This window comes from Microtus pennsylvanicus, chromosome 7 (genome assembly GCF_037038515.1).
Source record: "Microtus pennsylvanicus isolate mMicPen1 chromosome 7, mMicPen1.hap1, whole genome shotgun sequence".
Lineage (NCBI taxonomy): Eukaryota > Metazoa > Chordata > Mammalia > Rodentia > Cricetidae > Microtus > Microtus pennsylvanicus.
In genome coordinates, this window is record NC_134585.1 from 54,093,822 (window position 1) to 54,107,377 (window position 13,556).

At 53.9% G+C, this 13,556-nt stretch overlaps 2 protein-coding genes across 2 annotated transcripts in view; one reads left to right on the top strand and one right to left on the bottom strand.

The window, feature by feature from the left end:
• The first annotated feature begins 228 nt into the window (after positions 1 to 228).
• Dnph1 (2'-deoxynucleoside 5'-phosphate N-hydrolase 1) lies at positions 229 to 3,478 on the top strand. The gene is made up of 4 exons (XM_075980777.1): positions 229 to 437; positions 2,811 to 2,879; positions 3,041 to 3,151; positions 3,289 to 3,478. Exons 1-4 carry the CDS (start codon positions 272 to 274, stop codon positions 3,435 to 3,437), a joined length of 495 nt encoding a protein of 164 aa, XP_075836892.1. The 5' UTR covers positions 229 to 271; the 3' UTR covers positions 3,438 to 3,478.
• An 826-nt stretch (positions 3,479 to 4,304) lies between these two features.
• The window catches only part of Cul9 (cullin 9), a 40,591-nt gene continuing 31,339 nt past the window's right edge, over positions 4,305 to 13,556 (bottom strand). The window contains exons 28-41 of the mRNA XM_075980776.1: positions 13,345 to 13,474; positions 12,995 to 13,194; positions 12,067 to 12,317; positions 10,731 to 11,076; positions 7,614 to 7,754; positions 7,340 to 7,504; positions 7,038 to 7,201; positions 6,649 to 6,742; positions 6,178 to 6,252; positions 5,948 to 6,058; positions 5,688 to 5,805; positions 5,234 to 5,367; positions 4,704 to 4,777; positions 4,305 to 4,626 (exon numbers count right to left, since the gene is read on the bottom strand). Coding sequence (XP_075836891.1) covers positions 4,437 to 4,626; positions 4,704 to 4,777; positions 5,234 to 5,367; positions 5,688 to 5,805; positions 5,948 to 6,058; positions 6,178 to 6,252; positions 6,649 to 6,742; positions 7,038 to 7,201; positions 7,340 to 7,504; positions 7,614 to 7,754; positions 10,731 to 11,076; positions 12,067 to 12,317; positions 12,995 to 13,194; positions 13,345 to 13,474 — 2,193 coding nt within the window. The 3' untranslated portion in view covers positions 4,305 to 4,436. The remainder of the gene's footprint in view (positions 4,627 to 4,703; positions 4,778 to 5,233; positions 5,368 to 5,687; positions 5,806 to 5,947; positions 6,059 to 6,177; positions 6,253 to 6,648; positions 6,743 to 7,037; positions 7,202 to 7,339; positions 7,505 to 7,613; positions 7,755 to 10,730; positions 11,077 to 12,066; positions 12,318 to 12,994; positions 13,195 to 13,344; positions 13,475 to 13,556) is intronic.

The window sequence follows — 13,556 nt, forward strand, 5'->3', positions numbered from 1 at the left end:
TGAGAAGCTATCGGTTTCCCAAGGACCCCACTACAGAGCTTGAGGGCATCCAGCTGAGCCCTGAACCGGCAGCTGGGAGCCGGGGAGGGGCAGGTCTCGGGGGAGGAGCCTGGGGGCGGGCTGTCTCAGGGAGAGCCAACCCGGGAAGAGCGAGTGTGCAAAAGGCGCTCCCCCCCCCCCCCCCGTTTCCGCCGCGAGTCGCATTCCCAGATCACGTGGTCTGGACTGCGCCCCCTGGCGCCGGTGGGTGCGGGTGCGGGTGCGGGCGGCGATGGCGGCGGAGGTGGCGGAGCAGGGCCGCTGCTCCGTGTACTTCTGCGGGAGCATCCGCGGTGGGCGCGAGGACCAGGCACTGTATGCCCGGATCGTATCGCGGCTGCGGCGCTATGGAAAGGTGCTCACTGAGCACGTGGCTGCTGCAGAGCCGGACCCGCGAGGTGAGGCGGCCGAGCCGGAGACCCGCAGACTGGGGACCTGCAGGCTACAGGGTCTTTAGGTTAAGGGGACTGGCTGGCTCAGGACTTGAAAGTTAAAGGACCTGCAGCCTAGGATACCAGCAGGCTAGGACCTCTGGCTGAGGAAGGCCCTGGCTTACACTCCTGCAAGTACACACCCCATTCAGCACTCTGGCGGGAGCTGGCCATGCCAGTCCCAGCACCCTGAAACCCAATGAGAGCCCAGACCCAGTGTAGGGAAAAAGGACCAGGCAGAGCCAAAGAGCCAAAGAAATACACCCTAACCCTGAAATCAGTGCCAAAGAAACACACCTTGGCTGAAGAATCAGAGTTTAGTAAAAGAAATACGCCCTGGCACTGAAATTAGAGCAAAAAGGCTAAAGAAGGGTCAGTGAAAGAAACACACTTTGGCCCTGAAACCAGAGCCAAATCTGCCTCTGACCAACTGAGCAGAAAACCAACCAATCCCTGAGGATGAGATCTAGCCAATCTCGGCTCAAGGGACTGAAATCTGACCAATTCCCACCCTGAAAATCATCTTTCTCCCTGCGAAAGCTCCGCTCCTAAGAAGCCCTATATAAGCAAGCCTGTTCAGTTTCTCTCTGCCTTTTTCCCCGGCAGAGGCAGCCATTCTCCGGATTCTTCCCTCCCAATAAATGAATGAGGTTTGGGTGAGACCTTTATTCGCGGGAATGGAGCAGAGGAGAGAAGTAACTTCTCGCCAGAGCAGGGCTGTAACACTTCGCTGGGGAAACCTTCCCCTAGTGGAACGGAGTTGATACACTAGGGAGGACATGAGCAGAACTGCAGATACTTCTCTGGGGAAACCCTCCCCTGCGAGAGCGGAGCTGTTACATTGGGAAACCTCTCAACGGAGCAGGGCTGTAAGCTGTTAGGCTGTGACCTGTGGTGTTCCTTGGCTCCGGACTGCCAGGATTCCTTTCCATCTGAGCTGCGATGCTTACACCCGTAGGTATACGGCTATACACCCTTGCATATGGCCTGCGAGGCTTTGATGGGTTGGCCTGGACCCCGGCCACTCACTCTCCCACTTTTCAAAGCTGTACCTAGAACTCACATTTCTGCTCAGAAAACTTTGAAGTGGTTTTTCTTTGTCCCACTCAAAAACAGATTCATAGTCTGTGGGGTCTAAAGCAATTGTGGGAGAACCTTCTTTTTTTTAAAAAAAAAAAAAAAAAGGCCGGGCAGTGGTAGCACACACACCTTTAATTCCAGCACTTGGGAGGCAGAGGCAGGCAGCTCTCTGTGAGTTCGGGGCCAGCCTGGGCTACAAGAGCTAGTTCCAGGATAGGCCCCAAAGCTACAGAGAAGTCCTGTCTTGAAAAACCAAAATAATAAAATAATAATAATAATAACAACATAATCACAAGGCAAAGATGCTAGGGAATTGAAAAGGACCTGTATATGCTGTGATTGGCAAGCTCATGGTGCATTTGGTTGCTAGGTTTCAACCTTCAGTTCCAATCCCAGCGCTCTGGAGGTTGAGGCAGGTAGAGCTCCAGGCCAGCCTGGGCTACAATAATTAGGCAGTGTCTCAAAGAAAAACAAGTGCGATTAGTGATAGCCTGGGGAAAGCCTTCCAATCTTTTTGTTGCTGTTTCTCACTTGTTACTTTTCTTGCTTATTTTGAGAACTGGGTTTCTCATGTAAACCCAGTGACCTCTGACTGGCCATGCAGCAGAGGATGGTGTTGACCTCCCCTTTCTCCTGCCTCTGCCCCTCAAATGCCACCACACCCAGCTTGTTACTTCTCTTTTTGTTTCTTTTTGAGACACTTTCTCTGAATAACCCTGGCTGTCCTGGAAACCCTGAACTGGCTCTGTTCCAGCTGACCAGGCTGACCTCAGAATCGGAGATCCACCTGCCTGCCTCTGCCTCCAGGGATTGAAGGTGTCACTACCACCCGGCTTGTTTTGTTTTTGAGACAGGGTCTGTCTGCATGTCCCTGGCTGTTGTGGAACTCACGGAGGCCTGCCAGCTTCTGCCTCCTGAGGCTGGGATTATTGATGTGTGTCGCTATCCTCAGATCACAAGTGAACTTTTTTGACAAGGTGTTTCTGCTCTGCCATCAGCATGGTCTTATCGTCCTGAGCAGGAGCATTTATTCAAGCTGGAAGCTGTGATCCTGACCCTCTGAGCAAGCGCAGTTGCTTGGATTCCTAGTGCTTCCTTGCATAGGCTTGGGTTCCTTCTTCACCCCTTTCCTGGGCTGGCCTGGGGAGGCACCGAAGCATGCACCTGCCCCCTCTGCCTTCCCCGAGGAGATATTAATAGCAGCAAGGTTCCGGGTACAGAGGGTGGGAACATCCTTGACCAGCTTTCCCTTAACCGTAGGAGACGAGGCTGCTGGGGGCGACCACCTCATTCACGAGCAAGACCTGGCCTGGCTACAGCAGGCAGATGGTAAGTAGTCCTCCCTCCTCCGTGCAGGCTCCTCTGTGATGCCCATTCCTGGGATATCCCTCGCTTCAGTACCTAGAAGGAACCCCTTCCCCACTACAGATACACTCATCCCATTGTGCTTACAAGTGCCAGGTATTAAATCTTTCTGGCTTTCTCTCCAGTGGTTGTGGCCGAAGTGACACAGCCGTCCTTGGGTGTTGGCTATGAACTAGGCTGGGCAGTAGCTCTTGGTAAGCAAATTCTGTGCCTGTTCCGACCACAGTCTGGCCGAGGTGAGTAGCCCAGCCCAGGGTGGCTTACCTATTCCTGGCTTTCTGGGAACCCCATACCCATTTCTTCCTTTCCCAGTGGGCTGGGGCAGGGGGCACGGTGGGGAGTGTGGGGTCAGTTCTCCTTCCCCTCTCCCCAGTGCTCTCTGCCATGATTCGGGGTGCAGCAGATGGCTCAAGGATCCAAGTGTGGGACTACACAGAAGGAGAGGTGGATGCCATGCTCGATCGATACTTTGAGGCTTATCCTCCTGGGGGGAAGGCTCCCTCCAGTAACCCAAGCACCTGACCTAACTCAACTTTATTAAAATAAATTTAAGATTTTCTGTGTGTGCGTTTTGGCTGTGTGCATACCTGGTACCCACAGAGACCAAAGAGGGCATCAGATTCTCTGGTATTGGCATTAGAGATGGTTATGAGCCACCATGTGAGTGAACTATGACCTCTGCAAAAGCAACAAGTGCTCTTACCTGCTGAACCTTCTCTTTGGCCCTCCCCCCCTTCTCCGGAATCATCTGGCCACAGTCTCAGTAGTAAAAGAGGTTTGTTTAGCCAGAAGTGGTGGCATACACCTTCAGTCCCAGCCCACTGGACACACAGGCAGGTGGATTTCTGAATTAGAGGTCAATGTGGTCTATGTAGTGAGTTCCAGGACAGTTAGACTCAAAAACCAAAACCAGTCTAGAGTGGAGGGGGTGGGGCAGGTCCCACTTCTCTTCAGGACGCAGAAAGACCCTTTAAAGTGGTCCCCAAGAGGAGGGTACCCTGTCATGCCTTTTGGGTCCCCGGGGAACATTTAAAACTATGGGAGGAGGGCAGGTGGGTGGGCCATCATTCTCATCTTACCTGTGAGTTTAGGCCAAATGAGTGCTTGGGGTTTTCCTGAGGATAGAAAAGTCTGGAAGTCTAAAGATGAAGGCGGGCTGGTGAGACGGCCCAACTGGTGCAGGTGCTTCCCACCAAGCCTGAAGACATGAGTTCTAGCCCAAGCACCTACATGGAAAAGAGAACTGACCTCCTAAAGGTGTTCTCCAATCTCCATACACACCTCCACAGCGTGTGCACACGCACACGCGCACACACTATTAAAAGGTTATTTTACAGAGAGTGGGTATCTGAGAACACCAGGAGAGTGCTTGGCCTGCTCCCAGCGACGTATGTGAAAAAGAAGTTTATTCAGTAAACAGAAGGTGCTGCAGACACTGGGAATCCCTCTCACATGACAGTGGAGGGGTGAACTCCCCACCCGTGGCCCTGCCTGGGGCGCTCCAGGTGTTTCCTGTCCCCCTCAGTCATAAGACTCATCGTCGTCATCCTCATCACCGAAGAAGAACGTCTCTCGGTCCAGGTTCTCAGATTCTTCATCGTAGGAGAAGCTGTCATTGTCTAGTTCCTCATCAAACTCTTGCTGCCACTCAGGCACATCCTCCTCCTCTTCCTCCTCATCTTCCGCTTCAAGCCCCGAGGAGCCCTGGGGCCTAGAGAGAGCCACCACACTCAGCCTGAGAAGCCTGCACTCTTGCTGCCCTCTCCCGGGTTCTGCCCGGCTACTCACTGACTGCTGGGCACGTTGGATCCTTTCACCTCCTGGGCCTCTGCGGATGGACTCTGCAGTCCAACCCGGAAGTCCTGACAAGGAGACAGGGGGCCTGAGGAACAGAAGAGCGGAGGGCACCAGGCCTCTGGCCTGGCATCGCTTCCACTCCTGTTTCCTGAGAGTCAGCCTCCCATGAGCACTCCTGCCGTCTACCTCCCCGAGGCTCCAGGAGAGAGGACAGTGGGGGCACCCAGCAATCTCTGCCCAGTACTAAGCAGGCAGCAAATGACCCACACCTGTGTACCAGAGCTGGCAAGACTCTTGGAGATCCCTTACTCCAGCAACTGCTGACCCCACATGCAGGGGTCTGGTCTGAGAAAGTGCAGACTGATTCTGGTGAGCACCTGGCCCTAAACCCTGATCTGGGGAAACCAACTCCTTTGTAAGAAACCCCAGGAGTTTAAGTGACACTGCAGACTGGCCCAGGCCTCCCAATACCCCTTTCCCCCTCCAGACTGCCCCCCAGGCAGGACTGAGCAAGGCCCTACCTGGGTGGAGTGCTGCAGGATGGCCAGCAGCCTCTCCTGGATCCTCCGGAGCAGCTCCGTGCCTGTGCTGAGGCAATCAGCTCGAAGGAGGCGCAGGGAGGAGGCCAGGTCCTGGCAGCGCAGCAGGGTCTCCTCTGCAGAGGGCAAGCACAGGGCCCGCTCTCTTCTCCCATCCAGTCCTTCCTCCCACAAATGTCTATGGAGCATCTCCCAAGTACCGGGCATGGCTGTCAAAACTCATGGAGCTCACCTGCCAAGGGCAGGGTGCGGAACAGACTGCCAAAAGCACGCAGAACCCTATGTCATGGGCTTTAGACCAGGGAGAGGGAGGCCACACAGAATGAGGGGAGGAAAGGAAAAGTGCTGGGGGTAAGGGCCCTGGATAACTGTCTGGATGGGCATGGGACGCTTAGCACAAGGGAGAGGATGGCAGGGCATCGGTGCGCCAGCTCACCAAGGAGGATCTGCAGGGCATTTGTGTGCAGCTCCAGGTTCTCGGTCTGCTGCTCCACCACGTCCATGTATTCTGTGTCCTGGCTGTAAAAGCTGTAGACACAGGCGTAGGCCAGCACCTAGAGGAGACCCGTCAGGTCAGTGCATCTAGCCTGAGGCCCCGGCAACTCCACCTCCACTTCCTCTCTTCTGGCTCCTCCGGCCAAGCCCACTCAGCCCCCTTGGCACACCTCTCCTGACTGCCTCCCCCACTGCTACAACCTTTCGAGCCTGCTCGAGGGCCCGGCAGGCATCGTGAAGGAAGGTGAAGGATCTGGGTGGGGGCACCTCGTGGATGGCAGAGGCCTGGTTCCGCAGGTTCACAGCAAACTCCTATAGGAGGACAGTGCAGTCCCAGCCTGTGAGGCCGCAGGCCATGCAGCTTCCAGCTGGCCCTCTGAGTACAGTCACCAGCTCCCTGACTTTACTGCCCACCACTGCCCACTGCTCACCCGGGCCTGGTGATGGAAAGTGCACCTCTCATTGTAGTCCTGAAACCGCTTCTCCTGGCGAGCGGCTTTGCTCACCTGTAAGGACACAAGGAAGGGTTGCTGGGTGCTGTGCTTCCTCCACACTTCACCCAGACGACTGACAGTCTTTACCAGCCTTCCTGTACGTGGGAATGCCAAGGGTTGTTCCTGGCCACAGTGAGGGCAGGCCCACTCAACACTCCTTGCTCTGCTCTGGTACCTGCCAAGAACACCCTGCCCTATTCTTCCTGGGCTTTCTTTGGTCACCTGGGTGGGGCAGTCCTTCCAGTACAGAGTTTCCAGAATCTCAGGCTCAGAGGCTCCTGCCTGTCCCCACTGAACCTTTGTCCTGACTGCTCTACCACTGTTTGGGGCATACAACTCTGTCCCAGGGCCAAGGGCAGCTGGTCCTGGCTGGCTGGGCCTCAGACTCCGACATGCCTAGCCCCTTACCATGACAGAGCAGTTGTAGTAGTCCTTGTGGCTTGGCTTCCAGGACTTGAGGCAGCGCCAGCAGAAACCATGGTTACATCTGGCACAAGTCATGCTGTGGAGGATTCGAGCTGGTCAGTGGGGCCTACCTCTGGATACAGGTGCCCAGGGTGCCCTGGGGCTGTGCACACTGACAAGGTGCCATCTTCTCAAGCACTGATAAGGACACCTTGATTTGGGCTTCCCAACACAGTGAACTTAAAACCTGGGTGGAAGAATCCAAGAGGTGACCCTGGGGGACGGTGAGTGAGGGCAATGGATTTGCTGCACTTCACAGTAAGCTTGAATTTCTTCCTTACTACCAGCCTCCCCGACATCATGCTCCCAGAGCCCCCTGTACCCCTTCTTACTGCAGACACCCCTCATTCTTCTCAATGGGCGCCTGACAGCTGGGACAGCGTTTGGAGATGAGCTTGGCCAGGTGTTTGCTTTGGGCCTCCACACTCATGCCATCGTAGTAGCCACCGTCGTCCACCCACTGGGACATGTGGCCACAGCTGGCAGGATAGTGTGCCTAGGTGGGAGGAGTATGAAGATACAGCCAACTCAGTCAGGTAGCAGGAGACAAGGAAGCCCCCTCGTGTGTGTGTGTGTGTGTGTGTGTGTGTGTGTGTGTGTGTAGGTGCTAGGCAGGGAAGGAGCGGGTGCCTACCTCGGGGAAGTTACAGCTGAAGCAAGAGGCCCAGCCACACTTAGAGCAAGTGGTCCCACTGCCCAGGCCCTGGCGGCACAGGATGCGATCGCAGCCCTGCGGGTTGGTGCACCATGTCAGGTTGGAGCAGCTCTCCACATAGCCTCGCAGGAGGGCCTTCTCGTACTGTGGGCAAAGGCAAGTTGCTATGAATGGTGGGAGAGCAGGAGGCTCCAGGTGCTCCTAGCATCTGGAGGCCAGCATGTCCTCTGGGGCCTCAGGCAGGACGGGGTACCTTGGAGATGACTTCTGGGGAGGAGACCATGTCACGGATGAAGGCTCCCGTGGGCTGAGCAGGACAGTCAGCAATGGGGCAGGTACAATTCTGCACAAAGTTCTGTTCGATCCGGGTCGTCAGGTACTCGTTCCAGCAAGACTACCAGGACAGAGGAGGGGCTGATGCAGACAGGTGCCCTGGCCACCGGCCTCACACATGTCATGGCTTCATGGGAGGCCAGAGACAGCAGGCTCCTACACCTACCTTGCAGGACCCTGCCTTCCTGATACCATGGTTTGGGGGATGAGACCAAATCGCAGCTGTTTTTGAGGACATATGGGGCTCAGGGATTGGTCCCTGATGGAAGCCGTGCTCAGCAGTGAGGCTTTGGTGAGGGGGCTGCCTCATGAGGGTTCTGTCTTGATCAACAGTTTATTCCACTGGTGACTGGCCACAGATCACTGGGGCTGTGTCTCTCAAGGGTGACTTGTTCCTTGTTCCTTTTCTGCCTGGTGGGCTTCCTGACCAGCGCGAGGTGAGCAGCTATCCTCCCGCCTTCCAACATGATGTTTCTGCCTTGTTACAGGCTGAAAACAATGGAGGCAGCCAAAAACCCTGTCTTCCTCCCTTAAGCTGGTTCTCACAGGCATTTGTCACAGTAGTATATGGTTAGCCCAACCAAGAAGGGGAAAACGGAGCTTCAGAGTGGCTCAGTGGTTAAGAGAATCCAGGTTCAATTCCCAGCACACATACAGTGCTTATAATTGTCTGTAACTCCAGTTCCAGGAGATCTGCAGGCATCAGGCATATATACAATGCACTCATAAACATGAATTAAAGACACTGATTTTTCTTAAAGATGAGTACAGGGCTTCCACCCCTCCCCGGCTCTGGGCCCCTATTCTGGCCCCAGGGCACACCTAGGGCTGGTTCCCTGGCTCCAGCTCCCCCAGCTTGAGGCTGTGGCTCAAGGGCTTACCCTTCAAACAGACTTGATTGTGGGGTCCCTGCCCTGATCAACAGCACAGCCTCCTCAACTCACCCTAGTTACCAGCATTAGCATTTCTGTCTCCCAAATTCTTCTGTTGTTCTGCCACCCACCCTAAAGCAGGTTCTTGTGTGTCCTCAACACACTGCAGGAGCCTCCTGATAAATGGCTTCCCCTCAGAGATCTGAGCCTGTCTGTGTCTCTGGTTGGAAACTTTTTAAATCTTTGTGTTTTTTGAGACAGGGTTTCTCTGTGTAGTCTTGGCTATCTTAGAACAAACTCTGTAGACCAGGCTGGCCTCGAACTCATGGAGATCCACCTGTCTCTGCCTCCTGAGTGCTGAGATTAAAGATGAGCACCACTACCACCTCAGCTTGTTTTTCTCAGGTACATTTTGCAGACTTCCTATCTCTGCATCTCTGCTGCGGAGTCCACTCTTTTTCTGTAGTGTTGCCACTGAATCCCAAATCCCACTGGCTAGCTGCCTTTCCCACACACTGCCCCGTGAGCAACTCAGACTTTACACAGCTGTGACTGAGTTTCCACTCAACACCCCACCCTTCATCCACACGCTGCCCCCAAATCCTCTCAAACATAGTAAAATTGGCACGTTTTATACAGCCAGATGCTTAGCTCAAAAACAGAGGCCTGTCTTGATCCCCTTACCTGAAGCCTGTACATCTACCACACTGAGTATTGTGGGCTCTACTTGTAAACACATCAAAGCCATCTACTTGCCTTGTCAACACGACACAAGTCCAAAAAGCATGTTTGTCTTTACACAACACTCTCCACATAGCAGCTACAGGGTTTGCTTTGGTTTTGGTGGGTGGGTGCATGTGTGTCTATATGGGTGTGCATGCGTCGTACGTCTGTATGGGTGTGTGTCTGTACAGGCGTGTGTCTGTACAGGTGTTCTTGTGTCTGTACGGGTGTGCCTGTGTCTATACAGGTGCTCGTGTGTCTGTATGGGTGTAGGTACATCTGTCTGGGTACTTACCTGTCTGTATGGGTGCTTGTGTGTCTATACGGAAGTGTATCTCTACAGGTGTGTGTCTGTATGGGTGCTTGTGCATCTGTACGGGTGTTTATGTGTCTATATGGATACAGATGTGTCTGTGTGGGTGTTCTTGTGTCTGTACAGGTGCTTGTGTGTCTGCACGGGTGCAGGAACATCTGTATGGGTGCAGGAACATCTGTATGGTGTCTGTTCATGTGGGGGGATAAGCCCAAAGCTGACATCTTTGATCTTTTCACTTTCTTCACTGAGGCAGGGTCTCTCACTGAGCCTGGAGCTCAGCAATCCTGACTAGTTTAGCTTGTCAGGGCCGAGGGATCTTGTCTCTGCCTCTGGAGTGCTGTGGTAACAGGCAACCTGCCATGCCTACCCTTGCTTTACTAAACTGGCTTCTGCGTGGGTTCTGGGGATCTGAACTCTGGTTCTCAAGGTGCATGGTAAGCACGTTTATCTGCTGAGCTATCTCCCCAGCTCCCAAGTAAGTTTTCAAAAGTGTAAATAAAGGGGTGGAGAGATGGCTCAGAGGTTAAGAGCATTGCCTGCTCTTCCAAAGGTCTTGAGTTCAATTCCCAGCAACCACATGGTGGCTCACAACCATCTGTAATGGGGTCTGGTGCCCTCTTCTGGCCTGCAGGCATACACACAGACAGAATATTGTATACATAATAAATAAATACTTTTTTTAAAAAAGTATAAATAAAGCGGGGCAATGGTAGCGCACGCCTTTAGTCCCAAACTGGGGAAACAGAGGCAGGCGCATTTCTGTGAGTTCAAGGCCAGCCTGGTCTGCAGAGTGAGTTCCAGGACAGGCTCCAAAGCTACACAGAGAAACCTTGTCTTCAAAAAAAAAATGTGTAAATAAGATATCATCACCTTGCTTAAACCCATCATGGTTTCCCCAAATCGCCACCTAAACAGACAGCATTAGCTGCCACACACAGCCTGCTGTTCTCTGGCTGTAGCCCTCTCTCCTACGATGTCACTTCCTAGGCCTCCCTTGATCTCCTCGATGCAAAGGGAAAGCCACTTTGTATGACATCACCCAAGCGTATCTGCTTTCCTCAGTTTATCATCAAAGTTTGGAGATCCTAAGTTTGGAGAGGCAGGGAAGGAGAGGCCATGTGCTCACCTTGCAGCAGCAGTGCTGGCAGCAGAGGGAGGGAGAGTCGTCACTGGGTCCTAAGGGGCTGATACAGACAGGGCAGTGGTCTGGGCGCATGAGGACGGCCTGGGCCTGGGGCACTCGCAGCCCAGCTGCAAGAAGCAGGGGCTCTGGGTCATCACTGTAGCTCTGCAGCAGCTGCTCAGTGCCCCAGTGGGCATGTGCCAGAAGGTGTTGGGCTACATCTGGCTCCAAGTTCAGCGTCTCCTGCACCTGCCGCACCGTCTGCGCCATCAATCCTTCTACCTCCTGGGGACTCATGGTACGGCCTGCAGGCAGCTGTAGAGATGCCAGGGCCAACACAGCTTCAGGGCTGAGGGAGAGAACAGTGGTTAGTGTCTCCACTGTTTACCTATCTACAAGCTCCCGCTGCCCCCAGCTCCCCACAGAGGACCCAGTGCTTACACTTGTCTCAGCAGCCTACGTATCACCTGAACCTTCCTAGAAGCACTGGGTAGCTGTGGGGTTGGCTGGCTGCACAATGACTGGTGGCATTGTAGGCCCGTGGGTAGAGCTGAGGGTGATAAATGACTTCTCATGAAGGGGACAGTCCATTGCCCAGAATGCAAGCAGCACGTCTAAGGCCTTCCTATGCCAAGCATAACCTGTGCACCAACAGTCTGGGCATCACAGAAGGAGCGGCTGAGTCACATCCGCACTCGGCCACACATAACACTCATAAGGTGTGTCAAGTCAGAGAACTCATTCCACCCTTCAGGCAGGCACCACGGACCAACAACAATGCTGTAACACACTAGGGGGGTGCACTTGAGGTTGGAAGTTTCAGGGGTGCTGGCAACCTAAAACAGCCTCCAGCAAACTCCCCAGCAGAACAACTGCCTGGAGCTTGGCAAACCCCCAGGCAAGCACACAGCTGGTGCTCTGTACATATTTACCGCACAGACCAAATCTGCTCAGAAGTGACATCAACACATCTGGGTCTCCTGCCAAGGGCTGGCTCCAGGAGGATGGGACAGATGTCAAGACCCTTGATTGGCAAGGCACTGGGCGTGAGGGGGGTGGATGGAGGAGGGGACGGTAAAAATGAGCAAGTAGGAGGAATAGATAGGAAAACAGGCAGGACAGACTGGAAGTAATGTTTTGTTTGATTAGTTTGGTGTTTTTTTGAGACAGGTGTCACTCTGTAGCCCTGGCTGGCCTCAAACTCACAGAGATCTGCCTGCTTCTGGCTATCAAGTGCTGGGATTATCAGGAAAATGTTTTTATACAAATGACTTTTGCAGGGCTTTGGCTCCATAATCCTCCTCACCCATAGAAAGTGGATAGAGGGAGGGGTGGCTACCTAGGTCTGGAGGTCTCAGTGCTCTGGTTGCCACAAAAGGGAACATCTGCCTGACCCCGGCAGGGCCCCATGGGCTCTGGGGTAGCATATATCAGGACCTGGGGCCGGTCATCACGCCGTTCCACATAGCCCTGGCCCAGGAGATGCAGGATGCAAGAGAGAACATCAGTGCTGGAACAGGCCACACTTCCGGCAACAGTGTGGCCCAGGCTCCCAGGTGGATTTGGACCCTTCCTCCAGGCCTCCAGAACCTGGATGGGAAGAAACAAGCAGATCACCCTTACCCAAGGAGCCAGCCTGCACGGTTCAATACCTGGCACCACCAGTTCTTACTGGTCATGAGACCAGGTAAGGCCTTCACATGCTCACTTTTCTCATCTATCCAACATCAAAAGTTAGTAGTTGTATTACGTTAATATTCATATTAATTTTATTTATACTATTGTTGAGGACCAAGTTACTCAATCACACACATGGTAAGCACTCATGTCAGAATAGAGGGCTGCAGAGGCAGTGGAGTAAAGTGCTTGCTCCTCAAAGGTGTGCCCTGAGTTCGAATCCCTAGAACCTATACAAAGTCTGGGAGAGCAGCATGTGTAAACCCCAGGTGCTCCGAAGGAGAGAAGGGAGACAGAGACAGAGGAGCCAGGCGCTCACACATGCAGCAACAAACAAGAAAGCTGGTGCCAAACAAGGCTGGAAGGTGAGGACAGACACTCAGGTTGTCCTCTGATCTGCACTTGCACGTGAGCATGCATGCACACACGAGGATACAAATGTCACACACACATAACAACATGAACCAGGTGGGAATGTCACTCCAAGGATGTTTCATACTGAAAGAGGTTAAGTTCTCTTGTACTGGGTTGGGTCCCATCTCCAACCCCAGCCATGACTCTGCCCTCAGGATGTGATCCTTTCTGCCTACCAGACAAACCAGCTGATCAACGTGGAGGCCTTTTTCCCCATAGGCTTTGAGTATGCGGACAAGAAGACAGCTCAAGAGGTTCCTCTTCTGTTCCAGGGTCCGGCCCTCATCCTTTTCTACACTGAAATACGTCTGGGGAGGTATCAGCCACAGGACCTCTTCATGGGGCTGGGACCTAGGCTCACGAAGCCGCAGCATCCCTGGAATCCGGTCCCCGATCAGGCACCCAAGGACAGGGAGGGACACATGAATGAGGGTCCCACCACACTCTCATTCCCCAGGTACTCCCCCACCCGCTGGACCCCCTTCTATCATGCCTCAGAGGCTCAGCCCAGGCCCTGCTGACCTACCCGCCTGTGGAAAGCGCTGAGCCTCCTCCAGAGTCAAAGGACCATTGTCAGCGATAAGGGGCAGAAGTGCCTGCTGCAGAAGCTCTGGAGAGAGGTCAGACGTCTCCAGCAAGGTCTCTACTGACACCTCCTGGTGAGGAGAAACAGTGCCCATGGGGTGAAGAGGAAAGGAAATAGGGGAGGGAGGGGACAGAGAGGAGGGGCTGAGGAAC